Below are 24,163 nucleotides of genomic sequence, written 5' to 3' on the forward strand. Positions count from 1 at the left end.
TCACTGTGACAAAAAAAAAAAAAAGAGAAAAAAAAAAAGATGCTAGGTGTGTACGACCATTTTCCTTTTTGCATCCAGAGGCACACAGCACTGCAGCAACTCCTGTAACCTCTGCTGAGCACTTAACTCTGCCAACTCACTGTCCCTAAGGAACAGATTCAACAGCCTCAAAGAAACCATGAAGACCTTCTCAGGACAACCAAAAGCCTGGTTCAGAGACCACCTAGACACCCTCCAGGAAAGGAGGAACACAGAAAGTCACTTGGTGACTGGGGAAGGATCCTCATCCCCTGGCAGCACCTCAGGCTGGCAATGAGGACACCACCACGTAAGTCTCTTAAAGCCACCTGGGGGTCCAAGGGTTCCCTTCGTCACTGCATGCCCGAGGGGACACTGCTCCTTCTGGTAGATCCGTGGGTGCAGCCCTTTGCCACACAGCTTGCTGCGCAGCCAGTCAGAGCTGAACTGAACCACGCAGTCAAGCAGATGCTCCAGATCCGAGAGAGACAAGAGGGAGCCTTGTGTCAACGGGTGGATCTTGGCCAGGTACAAGATCTCATTTTTAATGATGTTCCCTGGAAAGGGTCAGAAATAAGGAGAAAATAAGGGTATTTCTTGTCAGATGCAGACCTATGGCTCCAATCATGGTGACTTTTGCCTCTGATGACAGCTAGCAATGCCATTCCCCATATCAGGGGTGGCATGCAACGACTAGACTTACACCTGGGATTAGACTGGAAGATGTTCTCTTCCCACTACCCTTGAAACAGACCTTCCTCTTTTCCACAAGTACAAGCCAATCCATAGTCACCCACACTAAGACTGTACTCACACAGTGCACTCAAGCATCTGAGGCCTGTGGCTACAGACTGCAAGCCTTGTCCTCAGCAAGATGTCCACAACCCCCCAGCTAGATCAACCAGAAGCCATAAGGGCAAGGAGTAAAACATTCAGACCTGCAGCTCCGGATCTGTAGACATCCCAACCACTTTCCTCCAGTTTTGCTCTGCCCACTACGCCCTGGAACTCACCCAGCCCTGAAAAATATCTTTGGTCTAAGAGCGTGTAGCAGATGGGATCGGGTGAGCGGAGGGCTTCCAGCGCCCGGCCGCGGTGGAACTCCACGGACAGGATGTCAGAAGCAGGATCAGCCCTCGGAGAAGAGCACCAGTGCATTCGGCAGTTGTAGAAAGCAAGGAAGCCTCCACTCTCAAAGTGCAGAACCAACCTGGGAGAAGCAGAGAAGTTGAAGTCTCTTGTCAGAAAGCATTTGTTAGACTCTGCTCTGGCTGAAGTTATGCCAGGGGAAGTTTAGGATGAATATTAGGAAAACTTTCTTCACTGAAAGGGTTATCAAGCATTGGAACAGGCTGCCCAGGGAAGCGGTGGAGTCACCATCCCTGGAGGTATTTAAAAGACGGGTCGACGTGATGCTGAGGGACATAGTTTGGTGGTGGTTTTGTCAGAGTTAGGTTGATGGTTGGACTCAATGATCTGAAAAGTCCTTTCCAACCTAGACAATTCTATGATTCTAAGAAACTTGCACAGGAAGAGCCAACAGCAGAGCAATGGGGTGGAAAGCTACCGGAAGGTGAGAAAAGAGCCTGAACATGACATAAGCTTAGGGAGAAGCACACAATGATGCATCAGCCCTCACACGTGCCTACTCATTCTCACAAGAGCCAGGGAGACATCTCAAAGTACCAGCCCCCCAGGCCTGTACCCCAGGGCCACCTATTCCTTTCCTGCACAGTCTTGTGTGCGCAGGGTCACAGCAGGCACTCCAGCACACCAGACCACCATCTTAAAGCATCTTTAATGATTTCAGCCAAGCAACTTGGTTGTGAACCCACACAACTTGTGGACAATTGTTCCTTCTGCTGCCCTGTGGTCCCTGACCAAGAGACGGCAGCAGACAGGGAGCTGCATCAGCATCTTAGCTGTAGGGTCCACAGTCAGGGAAACCGATGCTCAAAGTAGCACACAAAACTGACAATGTCCGAAATTGTTTGTGTAGAAATAAAGCAAAAGCTTGCAGGATGCGGGAGTGGGGAGTGTGTCCCTACATACACAGGGGCCAGAGACCCACCTTGTACGTTATTAACCACTCTGGTTAAACAGCTCACAAGAGCAGAGTCCACGCTATCTCCCAGTATTTACCCTTTCCTTGTTCAATACACTCCAGTGGGACTTAGGACGCAGAGTGTAGCCTGTGTTTTCAACACACTGCCGCCTTTAACAGCATCACTCCAACAGTGATTCCAGCTGTCCTAGCTGTATGCTATTTACCCAAGGGGGGTGGTGGTTTTTTTTGTTTGTTTGTTTTTTTAACATGTAATTTGGAGAAACTAGCATTTTTCAGGGCCTGATTCAATCTAGCGTCCTACAAGTTCTCTCTTTCAATAAAAATGTTAACCAAGCTGATACTACGATCCCCAGGCTGGCAGGCAACACACATCCCACAAAGTGTGATCGCTTAATTCTCGGATCGCGTAAAACAAAGGAGATGAAACAGACAGCAGAAGGAAAGCATTAGAGAGGATGTGGCCAGAAGGCGTCACAGTCAAAGGGTAGAAAACCCAGTTTCCAAGGGTAGAAGAACATGCAGTACTAAGATAAGGTATGTCCAAGGAAAACCATGACCAACTGATGCTGTTGGGAAACCTGTAAGACACCTACAACACAGCAGTACCCCTCTACTCCACTCTGGTGAGACCCCACCTGGAGTACTGCGTCCAGCTCTGGAGTCCTCAGCACAAGAAGGAAATGAACCTGTTGGAATGGGTCCAGCAGAGGGCCACAAAGATGATCAGAGGGCTGGAGCACCTCTGCTATGAGGACAGGCTGAGAGAGTTGGGGTTGTTCAGCCTGGAGAAGAGAAGGCTCTGAGGAGACCTTATAGCGTTCTTCCATTCCCTAAAGGGGGCCTACAGGAAAGATGGGGAGGGACTCTTTATCAGGGAGTGCAATGATAGGACACGGGGTAACGGCCTCAAACTGAAAGAGGGGAGATTCAGATCGGATACTAGGAAGAAATTCTTTACTGTGAGGGTGGCGAGGGAGAGGAACAGATTATCCAGGGAGGTTGTGGATGCCCCATCCCTGGGAGTGTTCAAGGCCAGTCTGGATGAGGTTTTGAGCAGCCTGGTCTCGTGGAAGGTGTCCCTGCCCATGGCAGGGGGGTTGGATCTTTAAGGTCCTTTCCAGTCCAAACCATTCCATCATTTTATGTGGATTCCCTGGTTGAACACACCCCATGCTATTTCTCATGCCTACTTATCTTAAGAATTATCAGGGTGAAAAAAGACAGGATAAGAGCATTCCCACAAAAATTTAGTTTGAGACAGAAGAGAGGTGGGAAGAGGGCAGAGTTTGAGGAATCCACCAAATACCTGGGTACAGGGTCTTTCCAGTCTCCCCGCTTATTGGCTTTGTTTGCTCTCGAGAACTCATTTGCCCGAATGCTGCCAAACAAGCCAAAGTGGAAGCGCAGCCAGCTGCCCAGAGCCCCTACTGCATCCGTGGCTTCAGGTCTTGAGTGCTGGAGTTCCTGCAGCTCCTCTTCCTGGGGACATGTCTGTGCAGCACAAACCTGTTCTTGCCCTCCCTGGGCAGGAGAACTTGCCCCATTAGCAGCCTCTCTTTGCAGCACAGTCTCTTCTGCAGTTGGTCCTAAGGGACCTTCAGCAGCCACAAATGCCAGGTACAAGTTCTTCCCATGAACCTGAGAAAAAAGGTGGGATGTACTGAGGATCCACATAACTGCTGGCTGTTTCCATACAAGTGGCTATTTTCTACAAACTCATTTAGATAGAAGGCGCACCACTCCACCCTGCACACAGGATTCATTAGCACCGGAGCCATTCCCATCACAGCCATTCTCTCAGCATCCCTTCTTTGGCTCCATGAAGCACAAAGTACTCAGATGCCACTCCAATGTGAAGTCCTCCCAGAGGCTCCTGTCAGAAGCCACACACCAGGACAGACACTCAGGGTTTCAAAGCCTGTCCTCACCGCATTTCATTCACCTCCCCACTTTCTGCTGGCCTCAAGCGTTTCAAGCTAGGGTGACCTGGCACCCAACCTTGATGGTCAGACTCAATGATCTGAAAGGTCCCTTCCAACCCAGGCAATTCTATGACCTAACTCAAGGGTGGCTCTGAAGCCACAAGCTAGCCACAAATGTCTGTTGAGATGCTCACACCTGTGCCCCCAGCTGGGACTATCATATAATCAGAGGTGAGGCTGCACTAGCATTTGGTCAGTCAAGTCCAAATCGTCATCTGAAAGAGGTCAGGCAAGTGAAACCCACAGCAGGATTGACCCGATGTGACTATCTCACAACTGGCCACAGCACAGACATTTCCACCTGGCCAGGTGAAACCCTGCCCTTGGGTAAAAGGGAAGCAACTGTGGACATTCACAGCTGAAGGAAACAAGGCTGCTCCTTCTGACATCCACATACTGAAGAAATCAACTCTTACCTTCTAATAGCCCTCACCAGCACCAGCTCCTCATCCCTTGAGAGGCACAGAACCAGTGCCTTAACATGACTGACTCAAAACTGCAAATCTGGGCATCTCCGTGTCTAGCCATGTCACTGCCTCTCCTCACAGTAACCTCCATGCCAAGCTTTGTACCACAGAGCAGTACTCCAAAATGAGCATTCACACCTCTTTAGCCACATGAGCCTGTTTTGTGGCCATAAACAAAGCCAACAGTCCACCTCAAACACAAGCTTGGTGTCCTTCTCAGGTTATGCACCTCCTGTGACCCAGAGGCAGGACAATGGTGGTTTGCCTCAGACTTGCCATGGACCAGTAAGTTCATCTTTAGCACGCTCACCTGGGAGTCCTGGAGCCTCAGGGCATTCAGGTCATTCACATTGACCTTCCGGCTGCTTCCCCCCACCTTGGCCACCACTTGTCCCACAAAAGGAGAGGTCAGCAGCTGGAACTTCCTCACTGATGGGCCCTCCGGCATCTCCAGCAGCTGTTGAGGGAACAGCAGGTCCTTCTCACACTTGGTGCCCTAGATTTCAAGGGAAGTTGCAACTCAGAAGTACACAAAACCAGTCAGAGGCTGAGCTTGCCACAATCTCCTTATCCCAATTTTCCTCCTAAGTCCCTGTGGCAAAGTCCATGAAGAGAAACAGGTTCCTTTCAGGCCCAGGGAGGTAGGGGAATTTCCATCCTTGGGATATTCATAATCCAATCAAATAAGGCCCTGATCAACCTGCCTTAATGTTAGTTTTCACCCTACAAGCAGGAATTTGGCCTGGGGATTCCCCAGAAGTCCTTTCCTACTGCAGGTTCTCCATAGAGGACCTTAAATTAGACTGATTAGCATCCCTCTCATCACCAGGAACAAGAGCTTACCTAACTCCAACCATTCCCTCAGTCACAGCCCTCATGTCCCAGCACAAAGGAGGAACACAATCTTCCATAGACGTTACTGAACCAGAATCAACACAGGCCATGGTGAGCCGTCCTTTTCCCAATGCAGCCACCAAGGCAAGCGCTGCTCTCTGGTATCTGCACTGGAGTTAGCTCATCCCTTGCCTTGCCTCATGAGCTGCTTGCCCCACTGACTCCAGTGGCATGGGGACAGTTCAGGAGCATTCATACATTCTACTAGCAGCATCTGGGATCAGAAGACTCTGGATGAAGGGGAGATGAAGCAGCACCATCCTACAGCACAGAATCACAGAATGGTTTAGGATTGGAAGGGACCTTAAAGATCACCTCATTCTAACCCCCCTGCCCTGGGCAGGGACACCTCCCACTAGACCAGGTTGCTCCAAGCCCCGTCCAACCTGGCCTTGAACCCCTCCAGGGATGGGGCAGCCACAGCTTCTCTGGGCAACCTGGGACAGGGGCTCACCACCCTCACAGTGAAGAACTTGCAGTTCTGAGGACTTCTGCCAGTACTTGGTGTACAAGAAAGCAGGCTTCAGGACATGGAAAGCACAGTTTGGCTTTCATCCCATGGTGCCAGTACGCCCTGCAGACTAATCCCAGAGACCAGAACTGACCAGAAGCTCAGCTTCAAACTCTGCAGCAGTCAGTACAAGACTCTGAGCCACCTGGCAGGGCTCAGAGAGCTTAATGTGAAAATCAACAGCAACCTTGTGCACGGGCCCCCACCAGAAGAGGCATTCCCACCTCATGCTAGTATCTCAGCTTCTCCACTGTCTGGGATAGCACAGATACAGCAGTCCATTGTTGCATCAGCTCAGAGCAACTGTGAAACCAAAGCCTTCACTGCCACATGCTCCTGCCATAGCAAAGGGACATCCTTTTCCACTGAAGCTCTTAGCCCAGAAGAGGCATTTAAGCCAGCAGCCACCTTCATGCGGACATGAACAGCAGGGAGGCGCGGACATACCCTCAGCAGGAGCAGGCAAGTTAGCATGGCTATAAAAGCTTTCATGTGCTGCAGCATAAACCAAATCCCTTTTTTCCAAAGCACAAGAGGAAAACCTGTCAGGGAACACTCCCTGAATCCAAGACACAAAGTGAAAGATATTAATTGGTCATACAAACTAACTTTACCAGGAGTGAAAGACTGAGCTTTATTCCTATGTCTTCCAGGGCATGGAATAATTATTCACAGATCTGCTCCAGTTTCACCCAAAAAAGGTGCATGTTGTGTTCAGACTTCAGTCACAAGGCAGTTGCAGCTCAAGAGTCAGCTGAAGACATGCTCCTGCTGCCAAGGGCACCAGCAGCAATCTGGATCCCTGGGAGCAGCATTTGGCTGCTGGACATGGGTCATCCAAGGGATCTGCTCATGCCCCAGGTCTTCTGGATCTTCACCCTGACTATCCAGGCACTGGATTCATCACAGGCAGCCTGGAATGAGCCCCAGGACAGCCCACACAACCCAGAGCTCAGACCCCAAGGAAGCTCATCACCAGCAGAGCCGCGCAGCTCCAATTGCTGCTGATTCAGTTCACAACAGGCTCACTGTGAGAGACTCCAAGTGCTGAGCACTTTGTAAGGTGTTAATGCACACACTCCCCCAGCTGTGGCCACTCTGGACAGCAGAGTAATGCTCCTCTTCAAGAGCCTGCCCCTTCCCCCAGGGCATCAGAGGAACCACCATCTGCTGTCTCTTGCCTCCTCCTTCTCTCCATGGACCTCCTTAGCTCACCTTTTTACTCCAGACCTACTTCAGTCTTCCAAAATGCTCCCCCCCTCCAAGGAGGAAGAGGAGGACACCACCCCTAGCCCTCTGCAGAGTATGACATCCACCTCCCCAAGAGCATCACCACTGCACCCCAGAGCTCAGGTCCCAGCAAACCACCTGAGCTGGTACCACTACAGGTCTGGGGCCGGGAGCCAGGTTTCCAGAAGAAATCCTCCCCATGTATGAGCTCATTTCCCATCCTTGTGCTTAGACAGAAGCCAAGCAGCCATACCAGGATGTAACAAGGACATGGCTGCTAGGTTCATCCACCTCAACCCAGCTTTACGTGCACACCCACGCTGCCAGCTCACCCGTATCCAGGGAACATGGCTCCACACCCTGCTGCAGAAGCAGCACTACCATCACTTCACACCCCTACGCAAGGCTCTTGCAGGGATTTCAAGACACAGCCCCTGCCCCTCCACGCGCAATTAGAGCGGAACAGAGTTCACCATCTTCTCGCACTCATCCAAGCGCCAGCTTGCAGCTCTCTGAGCCCAGAGTTTCTACTCCATTTCCCCCCACATCTCCCCAAGACAGTGGAGGCACCCACTGCACTCCCCCCAAACCCCACATCCAGCCCTCATGCCAGTGCCCTTCCCAGGTCCACCCTGTACATGCATCTGGAGAGCAGACCACACAGCCTTTCACCCCTACTTCATTTCTCCCCTGTGCTCCAGAGCCCCTCCTCTGACCTCAGTCCCCCTTCCAACAGCCCCCAACCACCTCCCACAGCCTCTCTAGAACCAACCTACCCCCTCTCAGTAACACATTCTGCACCCAAAACCCACCCACTTTTATAGGGGAGGAGGACCCTCCCCTCCCAAATAGCAGAGGAGCTTCCCAATTGGCTGGTGGGGCAGGAATGGGTGGGGTTTCAAGTTCTGGCTATACTCAGCCCCTCCAGTTGTACCGGTGTCCAGGGACTGCTTGGATTGGGAAGGAAGCTGGGCACCCTGGGAGGAAGGTTGGGTGTTTGCAGGAGGGCTATGGTTCTGCAGAGGGTGGTGGTGGCAGAGCTCAGCCCTTGCTGGAAATGTGATTTTGGCTTAAGGGTGGAGTCTCTGTGTTCAGCTGGGAATGTCTTGCTGTAATGAGTCTCTACTAAGTGTTTCTAATTTCATTAGCAAAGCAGGCTCTAAATGCCTCCCCTGTCATGGGAAGGAAAGCAGAGCTCAGATGGAACCCAGTAAGTTGTCCCTCTTGCTCGAATGAGATGAGTCTCCTGGAACTGGTAGCACTTTTGTCCTGTGAGTATCCCTTCATCTGTCACTTCTAGTGTTTGTCATGCTACATGGGCCATCCCAGCTTCTACCTCCAAGAAGGGGCTCTGTGTGACTCCTGGGCTTGGAGACAACGTTCAGTCTCCTGCAGTGACTCATTTTTTGGGAGTCCCCAAGTCTGAGCAATTAATTTACCAATGATTTTTGCCTCTTATTAGAATCTAACATCTATTTGGAAAAACATTTCCAGCATGAGGGTGATCAACCACTGGAACAGGAACCCAGACAGGTTGTAGGATTTCCATCCTTGGGGATGTTCAACATTTGACTGAACAGGGCCCTGATCTAGTCCCTTCTGCCTTAAATTACTCTGTAATTGTATCGTTACAAGCTCCCTAGGACAGGACCCATTGCACCATTGCTTCCCCAGGTGCACTTCATGTGCGATCATTTGCCCCTAGCCCTCTCCAAGAAGCCCACGAGGGTAGTCAGAGCCAAGCAGCAGCCTTCGGGTTTTATTATCATTGTTTTATTTCCATTAGTTCTAAAGGTGTAGAAGTTACGTGGATTGGTAGCCATACTACTTCATAATATGTATTTTTTTTACATCTTTAAATAATTACAGCTTGTTCAGTTGGTTGGTTTCCCTCTCCCCCCTTACAAATAAGCATCTTGTTTCCAAGGGACCTTCCCAGATGATCTGGGAAGCTTCAGACTTTATACATGGGGGGGGAAAAAACGAAACAAAACACCACCCCTGCCATAGTCACAGCTTCAGTGTTATATTAAGAGTTGTTGATCGGTTTTAAAGCTCCCTTATAATATTCCTGAGCTCCTCCTGATTGCGCCCTCTCCAGCCAGCCCAGAAGATTGGAAGTGAAATGTGGATCTCTTCTGATCAATTTAGAAAAGAAGTGGTGAAGTGATTCAAGATATTTCACTTCCACAAAGAGGAAAGACGTTTAAGAATGGTTGAATGACCTTTCTACCCCTCTGGCTCCCTGTCCTGGTTCTCATTTGCTCATTGCATTCTGGTGACCACCGAGCCATCGCAAAGGTCTGGTTTGGCACGACCAAACCTTGTGCTGCAAACCCTTCGACAACAAAAATTGGATGTGTGGTTAATGCGGACCTCTAAGGGAACAAGTCCCGCAAACGGATTTATATACGTGCTTAAGTGTTTTGCAGGACTGGGCCCTTCCCTCTTGCTCCCCAGGGCAGGGATGGTTCTTGGTTCTGCATTTGCGTAGGACTTGGCCTGATATGACCCTCACTAGGTTCTCCAGCCACGTTGCAATAAAATAAATTATAGCAATAATAACAGCAATAATTATCTTGCTGTAACGAGTCTCTGATAATTGTATCTAATTATATTAGCAACGCTGGCTCTAAATGCCTCCCCCATCACGGGAAGGAAAGCAGAGCTCAGATGGAACCCTGAGTTTTGTAAGCTGTCCCTCTTGCTAGAATGAGATGAGTCTCCTGGAACTGGTGGCACTTTTGTCCTGTGAGTTCTGGTGTTGGCCATCCCAACTCCTACCTCCAAGAAGGGGCTCTGTGTGACTCCTGGTCTTGGAGACAACGTTCAGTCTCCTGCAGTGACTCATTTTTTGGGAGTCCCCAAGTCTGAGCAATTAATTTACCAATGATTTTGCCTCTCATTAGAATCTAACATCTATTTGGGAAAACATTTCCGGCATGAGGGTGATCAACCACTGGAACAGGAACCCAGACAGGTTGTAGGATTTCCATCCTTGGGGATGTTCCAGATTTGACTGAACAGGGCCCTGAGAAACCTGATCTAGTCCCTTCTGCCTTAAATTACTCTGTAATTCTATTGTTACAAGCTCCTTAGGACAGGACCCATCTACTATGGTGTGTTTGTACAGCACCTGCCACGGTGGTTCTCCATCTGTCTTGATATCAGTATTGGCCACAATATGGCAAGTGGCCCTGAGCTGAAAATAGCTCTACCGCAGTTTCGGGTGATTGAAAAGAAAGACGAACCAGGTGCATCCGAACCTCTACAGCTTGGACTGCAAAAGTGGGGACAAAAGAGCCGATTTCTACCACTAAAGAGAGCCAAGTTGTCCTCACGGCCCCCAGAGCCTCACCTTTTGAAAGCAGACATCTTGTTCTGTTATCAGGGTCCTTGTAAATGCTCCTCTCTGTGTTTCTAGAATTATTTTTAAGGCTTTGTGGAAGGCTGAGAACCAGTTAACAGATCTCTACCGTAGTCATTTAGATAACCTGAGGGGGTACAAGGCAGGCTTATATCCTGCAGGGGTTTTCCCCTCTTGCATGGCAAACAGACTCCTTTATGGCATCTCGGAGTGTGTTTTGAGGGCAGGCAAAAAATTCAGCCAGGGAGTTTGGCTTTGAGGGTGGGAGGAGGAGCACAGTAATAAGGCAAGGTGGACAAAGCCCCTGGGAGCTTCTAGATGGAAAGAGAAAGGGGGCGTGTGGTTGGTCTGGACCTTAGCTTCTCTCCAGGAGACCACCCACTTCCCTCCCTCTCAGGTTGTCCAGGGTATCCCATTAGCCAAGTGGCATCTTTGTTGGTGCATGATTCTCTGTCACAGATGGGAATTCACAGCCAGATCCCAAGAGAGCTCAATTGCCATTTACAAAGGAATATAGTTCAAGGAGGAGGATGGGTAACGACCTGCATGCCCAGGGAAAAACACCTTCATGTTTCCAGTCCAAATTCATATTTTTAGGTGCTATTTCTGGCCTCATTTCTGCAGCCTACCAGGCCTGAGCAGAATCACAGAATCTAACCTACTTTTATTCATGTTTCATTAATGTCTTTTCCTTGTCTTTAATAAACACCAATGAGGCTAGACCCTGCATTAGCTCAGCAAGACAGAGTGGAAAATATGGTGCAAACACCATCCAGCCATTCCCATGGCATCACCGCTATGGTGTTTTTCTCTGGGGAGTGCAGAGGCTCTGCCACCCCTCCAAAACCCTGCAAATCTGCGTTACGCCGAGCACAGGGAATGTGGAAGGGTCCAGGTCTCTCCTGTGACTCCAGTCCCAGTCTTTATCACCACCAGTCCAGTTGAATTCTTCTCCTTAAAGAAGCTTTTCTACCATCAGGAGGAAAAAGGTGAGTTCAAGCAAAGACAACACAATGCCATTCTTTTGCTTCAAACATGTATGTGGCTCCCCTCTTCGCCAAGCCGTGTATCTTGGTGTTTGCGTGGAAACATTCTTTGTGGGAATGTTAAACCGTGGGAGACAGAGGATGGCACATTTGGGAGGGATGCGCAATCCCTCTTCCAGAGTTTTACTTGGTAGTTCCGTACTCGAGTTCTGGATGCAGGGAGGAGAGGAGCTGGCAAGGCAAGAAGAGTAACAGAGTTTGGGAGTGGACAGAAACAAGAGTGGAGAATCTTGTAGGACGAGGTCTCGCAGAAATTCTCTGCTTGGACAGGCAAAGCTGTCCCTTCTCAGAAATGTTGATGAAAACGTCATGGCAAGCATCTGGTGAAGCACTTAGACTGCACAGGGGAGCTGTGATGTCTGCAGCGCTGGAGTTTGTTAAGCACATGCTAGAGAAAGAGCAGTCAGGGCTAGGTTAGGTGGACTTGATCCCATTGGGAAAAGGGAATGAGTCAGTGAGCTCTCAGCATCTCTTCCAACTCCGTTTGCTAGGATTCCCTGATTGCCGAGAGCCTTATGGGCAGGAAAAAGCACGAGTCTTGTTTAATACTCGTGTGTGAATGGAGTTATGCTTCTCCTGCAGGCAAGCGAGTCTATGCACATGCTTGGAAAAGAAAACAGCCCCTGCCTACTGTTGGGGGGGGGGCTAACAGTTAGAGGCTGAAGCCTTTGCTTGTCGCAAAAGGTGAAATCCTAAAGGGTTAGATGTGTGAAATGGTCACGAGCCAGCTGTTAGGGGGAGAAGTGGGCACTCACAGTACAGGCAAAAATAAATGACAATCAGATTTCATCAATGACATCAAGACTGACAGGAAAGTATGCAAATAATTAAATTAACTGTCTCCAAAGCAATGGCACAGCAGCGTTAGAAGAGCATCTTTCACTTGCTGTGCTCTTGAATAATCTCTGAGCCTGTCTTGTAGCTATCCATAAGGGAAGAGCCCAGCAATCTCCTCCAGGATTTGATGACCAATGTGGGTCTCCTCTACCTGCTTCCAGAAGGTTCCTCCTTCCAAAATCTCCCTTTGACTTTGGACGGACCTTCTCCAGGCTCGGCCAACAACCTTTTGGAAACACAGTCCCATGATTTTGTAATGATAAATAGGAAAGGAGTTACTATTAAATACGGACATTCATTAGCTTTTCAGACCATTGAGGAAAATGAAGACAATGTTCTAGATGTGTAAGCTGAGGATGTGTGTGTGGGAGGGTCGCTTTTTTTCTCTGCCCTAGATCATATCAAGTCCACTAAAGCCACCACAGCACATCTAGTGAAGTCTCTTCGACAAACTGTTCTGGAACTGGCTCCATTTGGTGGAAGATCACTGAATTTGGGTAATGAGAAGATGGTGGCATTTTCTTCTGGTCAGGAAAAAAACAGATGGTGACAGAAGAAAAAAAAAGTGTCTCTGCTCCACAATTGTCTTGAGTCTTAAATGCCAGATATTTTTAAATAAACTAAACTCAAGAACTGTGTCCATCTTTGTGTTTCTGGCTATTTTGTGGAAGGTGGTGACAATCAAATATAGAGAGGCTCATTTAAAGTGGGGAAAAAAGACTTCAAATCCATTAGGTACTTTGAGATTTGAGTCTTCTCTGTTCATTTCATAAGAGCTCTCGACACCTCAGGTAAGTCCTCTTTACCTCTTTGCTGGAACATCTCACAAGGGGAGAGAAGGCAGGAGAGCAGAGGAGGTGGGAAACATTGACTTGATGATTACATGGCATCTTCTTCATCTCTCAAGCAGATCAACCTGGAGTCCATGGGTGGAAGACCAGGTTATGCAGTTATGATGTCCCCGTGGTTTTCAGCTAACACCAGGCTGTTCCAGGAGTCCTGTTTGGAGCTGGTTTGTGGAGACTGGCTGATAGCTGACTGGTAAGCCTGCGGGGAAAGCTTCAGAGCTGAAATCGCAGGGTGAATAGATGATCCATGTCCAGACATGGCAGAGACTGAGAATGCCTATGGAAAAAAGGAAAATCCCGTGAACAAAACTTCGAACCATAGAGGACCACAAGAGTCTCTTTATGGGGGGCTGGTGCTATTGTGATAACGTATCTGTGGATTTGCTGTAGAGCTGCAGATGGCAACTTATGCATGATGCTTTGGACACACTCTTTCCTTGTTCTATACCCTGTTCTTTCCTATTGCTGCACATGGGCATCTTGTTCCCTTCTAAATGTCAGGAATCATAGAATCATAGAATGGTTTGGTTTGGAAGGGACCTTAAAGCTCATCTAGTTCCAACCCGCTGCCCTGGCCAGGACCACCTCCCACTAGACCAGGTTGCTCAAAGCCTCATCCGGACTGGCCTTGAACCCCTCCAGGGATGGGGCATCCACAACCTCCCTGGGCAACCCGTTCCTCTCCCTCACCACCCTCACAGTAAAGAATTTCTTCCTAATATCCAATCTAAATCTACCCTCCTTCAGTTCGAAAACATTACCCCATGTCCTAACATTACACTCCCTGATCAAAAGTCTCTCCCCATCCTTCCTGTAAGCTCCCTTTAGGTACTGGAAGGCTGCTATAAGGTCTCTCAGAACCTTCTCTTATGATCATTTTACCTCCCAAGGCTTGAGATTTCATTGGCCTTGGGCTCTCCTAGCTTTCAAATGGCCTCCTGTGGATTGCAGGACATATTAACAGTGCTGCAAAGTGCTTGAGGTGCAGGATCAGTCCAGCACAACACTCAACCACTTTTTTTTTTTTTTTTTTCCCTCCAGGTATCATCTTTTTTAAACGCTGGAGTTCCCTGTATGAACCCAAAGGTAGAGCAACTCTCATAAATTATATTATATGCTCTGCCTCTTAACTGTGCTGTGCTATAAGGATCATTAACCAAGGCACGGTTATTAAACCTGCGGACACTCAACGCAGATCAGCTCCCAGATCTGTGTGCTGCTCAGCAGGAGACCCACCTTGTGTGGCTGCAGTGCTGGAGCCAAGACATCTAGTGGTGGATGTGGCACAGAGCACACCACTTCTGCTTCCTTGCTTTACCTTCGCAGGGACGCGTCTCACTTAGATTGGGGCTTGTGTGAGTTTATTCTCCTCACACTGCATTTCTCGTATCGCTCGACACACAGCCAGGCAGTGTGGAGAAAGTAGGGTAATACTGCAAAGTTTTTCCTTGCTCAAGACAAATCAAATAATAAAAACGGAACGGGCATTTTCTTGCTATGGGACCTATATAGCTGCCTCGCTAGAAGGAACTTCATGTTTTCAGCAAAGCTACTACTTTTTGTCCATTCAGAACTGCCATACTTCATTAAAAAGCTATATTGTGCTTGTAGACATTGTGACAAGAACACGGGGGTTTTGCCCCATAGAATGGTTTGGGTTGGAAGGGAACTTAAAGATCACACAGTTCCAACCCCCCTGCCATGGGCACGGACACCTCCCACTAGACCAGGTTGCTCAAAGCCCCGTCCAACCTGGTCTTAAACACTTCCAGGGATGGGGTGTCCACAGCTCCTCTGGGCATCCATCCCAGAGGATAGATCTTTTACTGCGAGCTCCTAGACCCCTGGGTTGAAAAGGATTTTTCCACAGAGGTTTTGAGGATGTTCTTCTCAACACGTCTACCATCCTAGTTCCCCTCTTTGTCCTACTGCCAGCATCTCCTCTCTGTACCTGAGAAATTGGGCTGGGGTGCCCGTAATGAGATGAGAGCCCAGGTTCTGTTTTTATGGGACGCATTTCCTCAGTGGTCGTGGTGCTGCTGCTGCTGCTGGTGGAGCTGGTGGTCGGGGTAAGACTCTCGCTGCTGGATGGACCTGTGAGAAAGCAGATGGTAAACCGGCTCTTCCCAAAAACATTTCAGTATGGAGATATACCCACCCACCAAGAAGTTAGTGTGGGTAAAAATAAAAAAATAAATAGTGGGAAGGGCTTTGTTACTGCTGAAAGGCATTCAGAGATCCCCCACTTTTGAAGAATCAGCCCATTTTTTGGTTGGGTGTCTGACTTGCAGGACATGATGGTCAGAAACACACATATAGACATACAATAAACTTCCCTATTCATCGCTTACCTGCTGGTGTCTTTGTTTTGTTAAGATTCTTCGGCTTGCGCTTCCTCGTCTGAATGCCCTCTTTTCTCATGGCTAACGGCCTTGGAACCTATGGACCCAAATACAAAAACCTATTGGTTTCTGTATGATGACCATAAGGTCATCTAGGAGAACATGATTCCAGCTCTACCTCATAGGGTCTTGAAAACCACCTGATTTAATTGAAAGCAACAACAAGATGGAGCCCAAAGTCACTGGGTGTGAAGAGATATGTCAAAGCTATAAGATGTGCTTCCAAATGGTGTTGGATACCCCACGTCTATCGGTGTTTAGGAGGCATTTGGACAATGCCATTAATCATATGCTTTTGGTGAGCCCTGAAGTGGTCAGACAGTTGGACTACATGATCACTGTAGATTCCCTCCAACTAAAATACTCTATTCTATTCTATTCTATTTCTATTTCTATTTCTATTTCTATTTCTATTTCTATTTCTATATTTCTATTTCTATTTCTATATTACTCCATTCCCTTCCAAGTAGGAACAGAATAGGCTTTTCACACCGTGGATATTGAGCGTTCAAAGGCCAGAAGGGATAAACAGTTCATGTGATTTATTTTCCCATTTAACTCAGAGCAGAAGACATCTTTCTGGCTAATTCCTGCTTTCTGGAAAGGTATCAAGCCTGGGGGGGGGGACCTCCCTTAGGAACTGATCCTGCTGAGGTAGTCACCCTCATGGTCAGAAACACCCTGGGACTTCTAGGAAGCATTTTTTGGGTTAGGTAAGGCTTCCCTTCAGCCACCTTGTCTTCCAGCTTCAACCTGACTTCCATCAATGTTCTTCCATCTGCTCTGAAGCACTGGACATCATTAACAGCATGGATGTGTATAAAAACCCAGCAATGAGAAGTGGAAGGGGGCGTTGCTACTAAGCAATCGCCAGGGTGTTGAAGGCCTCTGTCTCTGCCATGGGGGTGGCTCTGTTGCCATTGACTGGTGGGAGAAGGACTGGTGATTTGCATCTTGAAGGACTCCAACAAGACTCTTCTAGATAAATCAGACATGACATAGATACATGAAGCCCCCACTGACAGGAAGAGACTATCTGGGCACCCGTGCAAGAAAAGTCATTGATTGCTCCCACAACAAGTCTACAACCAAGTCTTAGGTGGGATCTGACACCCCATGTGGAACAGCAAAGCCTTTCTTTGTGCTTCTGACTCAGGTTTTCACTTAAGTGCCTGAATTTAGGCGAGAAGAACCTGGGCCGAGTTTTATTGGGTTTTAAGACTTGGATGCAAAGGGTAGCAAATTAATGTGTGAGAAATGTCCTGTGTCACCCCTCGCCAGTATAAACATGGTGGAGTATCGAGGGGGACTAAGGCCCATAGGGACAGACAGAAAAAGCTCCAGGAGAGCAGAGAATTGTACAACAAAGCCAATCCACAGCTTGCTGCTATCCATACCCTCCCCATAGAGTAAAGATCAATGAAGGCCTTACCCCATGGAGCTTCATGTAGAGTCCGCAGGCATTACAGACGGGCTCTCCCTCAGCGTTCCGGCGCCAGAGCGTGGTCGTCGTTGTCTGGCAGTTGGCACAAGAGAGGCCGACACGGCGAGAAGCCGACTGCGAGAAAATGCAGAGGACGAAAACACATCAGCCCACCATCAGCACCTCAGATCCCAATGAGCTCGCTGCAGCACGCCTCGAGTTTTCCTCTCCTCTTGTCTCTCTTATTTCTCTGTCTTTTCTCGCCTTGCTGCAGTGGATAAACAGCTGCTTTTTACTTCTTCTCTTGCCTTTCCACTGCCTCCTGCCTGCCAGTGCTATGCAGATACCTCAGCTGTGCTGGGGCATCTCAGATGGTGCCAGAGACATCACCTGAATAGAGCTCCAGTGAGTCTAGTAGAAGCTTAGAGACCCACCACATGTGCACACACCTACACTAAAGTGTCTGGACCTCAGACCATCCTGCCCTTTCAGGCTCCCAAGTCCTTCACCTTCCAAGCATCATCCCAAGAAGACGTTATCAATGCCATGAATGTGACATACTTTGCTCATGTGGCTTGAGGGAAAGATAAGAAAAAGAGTGCTTCTCAATCAATCCCCACTAATGAAGCAGTGCAGGGAACAGGCCTTTTGAAGTTCCCTTTCTGGGTGAACTGGTTTAGCCAGGCTCAAAAGGCCACAGGAGGAAGACAATGGGCTTGAAACTGTATAAAATAACAGTTTTGAGCTTGGAAGCAGAGTAGGAGGTGGAGAAAGAAAAAGCCACATCCTCCACTCCTGCCTGACTCTTCCCAGCATCCTTCAAAGTTCAGGTCTTAAGAGGCTGAGGATAAAGTCTGGATGAGCTGGGGTCAAATTCCCTCTTTGCTTGCCGATAAACTGGGGACTGAACAGAAGTGCTAGAGCTGGGTGAAGATGCCGGTTCTCGCAGTGCCTGAAGAGGAGCCTACAGGGAGGAAATCTGGTGGTCTTGGACACCTATCCAGCTCTGCAGACCCTTAGCTAGCAGCTGTGTAATGGGGTGAAAGCCTGGGAGATAAGGACTTGGCAGTTACCAAGGATTTCCTCTGTGATCTTTGCCATAGCCTTCTCTCCATGCCTTCTCCCTCATTATAAACCAGGTTTGGTTAATCTACAGCAGCAGGACAATAAAAAGTTGAAATTCAAGTACTTCTTAAGAACTTCAAAAGCTGGAAGTCCCTTTGGTGCAGAGAAACCAGAGTCTCCTTTAGTTGAAACCTCACCATGTATTAGCTTCAGTCATCGGCCTTTGTAAGTAGACCGAGAGCTTAAAAGAGAGGTTGCATCAAAGGCAAAGATCTCCCCTTGCAGAGCTCTCTCTCTTTTTTCTCTTTTTTCTCTAGGAAAAAAGGGGTTACACAGTGACAGATGACGCCCAGTCACTAGTACTGAATATATTTATTTAGGTAGACCAGTTGGCGTTACTTTAACCACACTTCGACATTGCATCCCTAGACATATCCTCCTTTTCTTCATAGAAATTCTCTTACCAAAGAAAAAACAGGAATTTGGCCTTTTTTTGCAAGCTTTCCAGGTTGCCAGCTCCCCAGACAAGTGACAAAAACACCTGTAGAGATCTGCACACCTCATGCATTTATATTTCTCATGAGGTTTTCCAAGCCTTACCCCAAGGCTGTGCAGAGTTAAGAACACTCGTTGCTCCTTTCTGTAAAGGACCAAGCCCGGTACCCAACGGGCCATTCCTGACCACACTGATGTGCCCCAGGACAACACGTAGACCAGTAAATGGAAGAGGGCAAGGGCCTGGGTGGCAGGGTGACGACACTGCCTGGCTTAGTGCAGTGTTGAGGAAAGGGTTTTCACAAGAGGGCGCTGGGTGGCTGTGGCTGGTGGCAGCACTCAAGCTGCCAGTGTCATTTTTGACACTTGCAGGGGACGGCTGGATTTGAGCACAGGCAGGTCTGGGCGGTGCAAAGGGCAGGGCAGGTTGGGGACAAAGCCTCATGGAAGACAAGGAGTGGGAAAAGCTACTCCTTGGTGGCTCCTTTCTACCTGGGTTTGTGATGGACCCATGTCCCTGGGGCACAGGCTGCAGATACCTTCCCAAATTCCCTCACCAAAACAGGCAGGGACAGGCAAGGTATCAACACCAAGATGTTCCCATGCGTACCCCATCCTGACCCCACAGACTCTGGGATGACCTGACCTGCCCCACAAGCTCTGCTTCGGCTCACCTTATGGAGCTGGGATCACGGTATCCAAAAAAAGTGGCCAGTTAGCATGAAGCGACCAGGGAATAAGGACCCTCAGGGTAAGAGAAGATGGACTGACGGTGTGGTGGAGCTGGAAAGGGTTTCCATTCGTCCTGATATATCTACAGGGATACTAAAGCAAAGACTGGCTTTTGCTAAACTGACACCAAGGTTCTGTCCCTGTGTCCTACAGCCTCTTCCACTGCCTGGCCTAGGTGTCTGCAGAACCAGGTTGGACAGTACAAGGTCTTGGAGTGTACCAAGTACAAGACAATCTATCTGGTTTATTTTGGAAATCCGGATCAAAACCACCTAAATTGGGCAGAGGAGGAGCGAAGGAGTTGAAAGACCCCTGGCATCTCCACCTTGCCGAGGTCTTTTTTGCCTCATCCTCACACGCAGCCTTGCCCCACATGCATTGTGTGATCTTGACTCACCAGCCTCCTCTGAGGTTTGAACAATGGCCGGTTGATGCCGTTCATCTTGTGGTAGAGCCCGCAGGCGTTGCAGAGGTAGTGCCCCGTGCCGTCTCTCCTCCAGAGCGGGGTGGACATGGCCCCGCAGTTGACACATTCTCGCCCCTCAGAATAATCATCAAAAAATTCTGCTGCCATGATGGGAGAGAAAGGGAAAGACGTGGTTAATTAGGCAGCTGTACATTTAATTTCTGGTCTGGTTCTCAATATTTGAGCCCAGAAGTGGCATTTCAAGAAATCCCAAACATTCAGATTTTACAAGGTGCAAGAAACAGCTCTTCCCTTCTCAAGGAAGCCCCCGGGATTATTGGGAAAGAGGAACCCCTTTCCCTGCCATACAGTGTTGGCTGCAGGACTTCTGTGGCAGCAGGGATGTGCTGGGACACAGATACAAGGAGACAGAAATAGAAACCTCTCCTTCTGCTCTGACGTTATCCAATTTTCAAGACTGGACTTAGCCAGGGCAAACAGATTGGGGCAGGCGAACAGCCGTGTTTACAACCAAGACAAATTGCCTGCGACCACGGACAAACACAATCCCAGACCCACGAAGCAGAACTGCCCAGAGATCAGACGCTACCCGAGCATCTCTCAGTGGGGCTCAAGCCAACATGGACAGGGAAAGCCGTGCCTGTATGCCCTGTTACCCCGCAGGACTTCTCCTCACCCAGCCCATGCCAGTTCCCACCCTCCGTGGAGGGGAATGGCTGCGAAGAGCCAAGGGGGAGAGACATTTGCGTGCCTTTGACCTGTTCTCTGCACAAGAAGCATCTCCACATGGACAACGCTAGGTCAGGCTGTGAGCTAACAGACGTCATTGGGGGTTCACGGGTATCACAGTAACTCAGCTTTTGATGCAAATCTCCATCGTGCTTGATGTCACTCTCCAGGGGTTTGTGCGTTCACCCACCACGTTCCTGGTTGACCCTCCACTGAGGCCCAGCAGCAGCTGTACTGTGAGGGTGAGGACAGCTGCCCTGGGCTGGGCCAGCCCAATCCCTCTGTCTCTGACAGGTCCCCATCATCAGTGCAGAGGTCAACGCAACGCACCTCGACTGCATCATCATTTGGAAAGACACAGGTCAGCTCACCCTTGGACACGATGCCCTCTAGAAGCCAAGAACTTCGCCTAATAAAATACAAGCATCACCTACAGCCTTGCTGAGCTGTAAATATAGCTGCATCCAGCTGGCACGGCCCTTGAAAATACATGTTGCTGATGGTCATCCCGCCTGGAGAGTATTGAGTTCAGCTGGGGGATGTATTTCTTCTGTTACAAAACCAGTCCTCCCTGCACATGGACATGTTCTGTTGTGGGCACCAGAAAGGGAACACTAGATGGTAAAATAATTGGGGAGAAGAAGGAAACGACAAATGACAGCAAAGGGCTCTGTCACTTAACGTAGGCTGGGACTAAACCAAGCTGGTAAAAAAATTCCCAACAAACTGCAGAGCACAGGAGATGTTTGGAGGACGGCAAGAGCTTTGCATCAGGACCCTCAGCCATTAAAGACCACCATAATGTTAATTCTTAAAATGTGATTGTGCATCTTGCTATATTTCTTGCTTGTCCACCTGCGTGTTATACCAGTACCTCAGCTTTCTGCTGGAAGATAATAGTTCACCAAAGACCAAACCAACTAAATTTGGCTTCTCCCTGATCTGTGTCTCAGTCCCATGTGAATCCTCTTCTATCTAATACGGGTTATGTTCAAACGTCAGCCCTATTTTCTCTTTTCTCCAGACTATTTTTGGAAAATCAGCAGGAAACTACATAACCATGAAACAGCCAAAGGATTAAAAAATTACTGAAGTGGTGCTGGTAAACAGAGACACGGAGAAATAAGATTCATGTGAGCCTAATTCTCCCTAGAAAACCAAGGTAAAATTGGCATGAGGTTACACCATGTGGCCAGGGGAAATACTAGAAAATAGTAAATGAATGTACCAAAGGGGCTCTGGAACCAGAAAAGAAGCAATCCAGTATCTTCTCATGAGTTTAGGAAAATCTCGTTGCCTTTGAACAATTCTGGTGGTTTAGGAAAGCTGGGAATCCCTCCAGGTGATTTTTGTACACGTGGATTCAGTGATACTGTAACTGCAATGCCTCGCTTTCCCCTTTAAAATCATGATTGAATCACAGCCAAAATCTAGATCAAATAAACTTCCTTTGAAAAGAGAAGGGATTGGAACAGCTGGTCAGGAAAGAACTAATTTCCTTGAAAAATCTCAAGAAAGGAAAACATTTCACTATTTTTTTTTCATCTTAGAAGTTGTTGAGGTTTTTGATTATCATTTTCCAAAATAAAAGCGAAATTATTTTCATAGTGTTTTTATCCTGCGAGAAAATCCCTTCTTCTTTTAAAATAATTCAGTACGAAGTTGTTGACATAATCCAGGGAGAATTTAGCAGAGCAGAGGTAGTCCAAAGATGACAGTTAAAATTCTTGACCGATTTGAGTTGTGTCTGTGAGTAATTACAAAATATCAGTTCTCCTGGAGATTTTTCCACCATAAAACCAAAATCTGGAAGATTTAATCAAAGAAAAAGGAGAAAATTCCTATCAGTCCCTCAGAAATGTTGAGTTAGACTAACTCTTGAATAAGAATGTCCCTCAAAATGGGTGTGATAGGAAGAAATATCAAGTATGGGTGGGTATACTTCTGCTTTTGGAAAAAAAGAAAAAAGAGGGTGTGGAGTTGAAACCAGGCAAACCGTAAATCTCTTATTTTCTGACAATAAGCAAATTTGCTACTGAATGTTGAGTGTTATTTCCTAAGGGTTTGTGTAACACCCAGATCCACTGTCCACATTATTTTCACTGTTGGCTTGTAACCAGACATCCAAAATCCCAGTGCAAAGCAGTCTTGAGACTTGCTTCTTTTGCTCTTGTTTTTCATCTGGTTTTGTTTGAGCTGTAATCACCACTGCTTGTTTGGGGTGTTTATTTCAGTTTCCGTGGGATTTGGACCGGAGCGTCTCTCTTGAGGGACTTTCACTGCTTTATTTTAAAAAAAAAAACCCTCTTCTACTTCTGTAGTAATAACATTTGTGTGATTTCCCCCTCTCAGCTGCAGACAAAGGTGATCCTTGTGAACGTTAGTAAACAAGAATTACCGGTGCTTGAGATGGGGAAGGAACAGACTTTGTTCCTGGGGCTCCACGCAATGGGTGGCTCTCCCTACTCACAGCCCTCGTGGGGTGATATCAGATGGGTGCGTCCCTGGCGTGCACCACCCAGTGCTGAGTCAGAAGATGACATCTGCAGAGTGCAACCTCATTAAACCCATTCCTGGAGCCCCATCAGAGCAGAGGGAGCTCCTTGACCTCAAGAGATCTCACCTGGAGGAGAAATATCCTCTCCTGCTTCAAAGTATGCTTGGAGGTGGCAGTGGATGTTGTCTTGGACACTGCTGGCTGCTGGCTCAGAGAAGATGGCGTAGGCTTAGTGCATGCCCTTTAGTGGACAAAGGGCGTTTGGGCCCCAATGGAGAAGTGGAAGGCAAGGGACTGGATTTCTTTCTAAAACAGATGCTGTAATTTCACAGCATCACTAAAATCAAGGATGAAGTTGCCGAGGGGAGCTTTCTGAGCTGACCTTCGGGCCACACAGCTGAGACATCCCAGCTGCTCTGGAAAACCTGAGGGTCTACGAAATAGTGAGAAAGTATTGCCTGAAGAGCTGCAGCCCATGCAGTTTGACGTGGGTGGGTGTCCAAGACCTATGAAACACAAATGCTCAAAATGCTTGTTTCTGAAGATCCAGGGCCATGGTCTCTGCCTGCGTCCTTCCCCCAGGAGCACAGCTGGGGGCAAGACCACCTCTCTGTGCCTGGGTGCTCACAAGAAGACAGCAATATCTCCAAAGTCCCTGACAAGACAAGCCCAGCGCTCAGAGCCCGCAAGAACCATGATCCACCAGCGAGCTGAGCTATATTGGGCATGGAGGTCACTGGGCTTCAAGTGCACTGATTGTTTAATTTGCCACTGTTATTAATAACGGGGATTAAGGCGCAGCAGACTGGAGGCTCCCCAGGAAAAAGCAGCAAAGCGTTTTCTTGGCTTCCGTCTCAGGGCTGGAGCTTTAAATCCTGGCATTATGAGATCCCCTGACACTTATTCCTTGTACTTAGCAGCCGGGAAAGGAAACGTTTATTCAGGCAGCAAATTGCCCGAGCGGCTCCCGGAGGGCCCTGAACAATGCGGGGGGAAGGAAAGGCTCCCCCAGTCGCACTCAGGGCAATAATTTCCGTTTTGTGGCACAGGAGCCGCTGCCTGATAATGGAGATTTATGGGTCCGTCTGGTGACCTCTGTAACAGCCTTTCTGCTGGAGAGATTTA

The 24,163-nt window shown here is 48.4% G+C and overlaps 2 protein-coding genes across 5 annotated transcripts in view; both read right to left on the bottom strand.

Annotated features, from left to right (window-relative positions):
• Positions 1–258: 258 nt before the first annotated feature.
• Positions 259–4,983, bottom strand: NEIL2 (nei like DNA glycosylase 2). The gene is made up of 4 exons (XM_054193766.1): positions 4,846–4,983; positions 3,393–3,724; positions 1,032–1,228; positions 259–575 (listed from the first exon to the last, which is right to left on the bottom strand). The coding sequence occupies exons 1-4, from the start codon at positions 4,981–4,983 to the stop codon at positions 259–261; spliced, it is 984 nt and encodes a 327-aa protein (XP_054049741.1).
• A 3,946-nt stretch (positions 4,984–8,929) lies between these two features.
• GATA4 (GATA binding protein 4) overlaps positions 8,930–24,163 on the bottom strand; it is a 34,015-nt gene continuing 18,781 nt past the window's right edge. For 3 of the 4 annotated variants that reach the window (XM_054193765.1, XM_054193764.1, XM_054193762.1), the window contains 5 exons: positions 19,783–19,952; positions 17,103–17,228; positions 15,620–15,707; positions 15,220–15,362; positions 8,930–13,545 (listed from right to left, as the gene is read on the bottom strand). In XM_054193765.1, coding sequence (XP_054049740.1) covers positions 13,363–13,545; positions 15,220–15,362; positions 15,620–15,707; positions 17,103–17,228; positions 19,783–19,952 — 710 coding nt within the window. In that variant the 3' untranslated portion in view covers positions 8,930–13,362. The remainder of the gene's footprint in view (positions 13,546–15,219; positions 15,363–15,619; positions 15,708–17,102; positions 17,229–19,782; positions 19,953–24,163) is intronic. The other variant, XM_054193763.1, reaches the window with a different exon arrangement.

Source organism: Rissa tridactyla, chromosome 3, assembly GCF_028500815.1.
Source record: "Rissa tridactyla isolate bRisTri1 chromosome 3, bRisTri1.patW.cur.20221130, whole genome shotgun sequence".
Classification (NCBI taxonomy): domain Eukaryota; kingdom Metazoa; phylum Chordata; class Aves; order Charadriiformes; family Laridae; genus Rissa; species Rissa tridactyla.

Coding starts and splice junctions, on each gene's coding strand:
- NEIL2 (XM_054193766.1), bottom strand. CDS start 4,983: ATGCCGGAGGGCCCATCAGTGAGGAAGTTCCAGCTGCTGACCTCTCCT. Junction 3,725..4,845: donor TGAGGCTCCAGGACTCCCAG/GTGAGCGTGCTA, acceptor CTTTTTTCTCAG/GTTCATGGGAAGAACTTGTA. Junction 576..1,031: donor AAGATATTTTTCAGGGCTGG/GTGAGTTCCAGG, acceptor GACCCTTTCCAG/GGAACATCATTAAAAATGAG.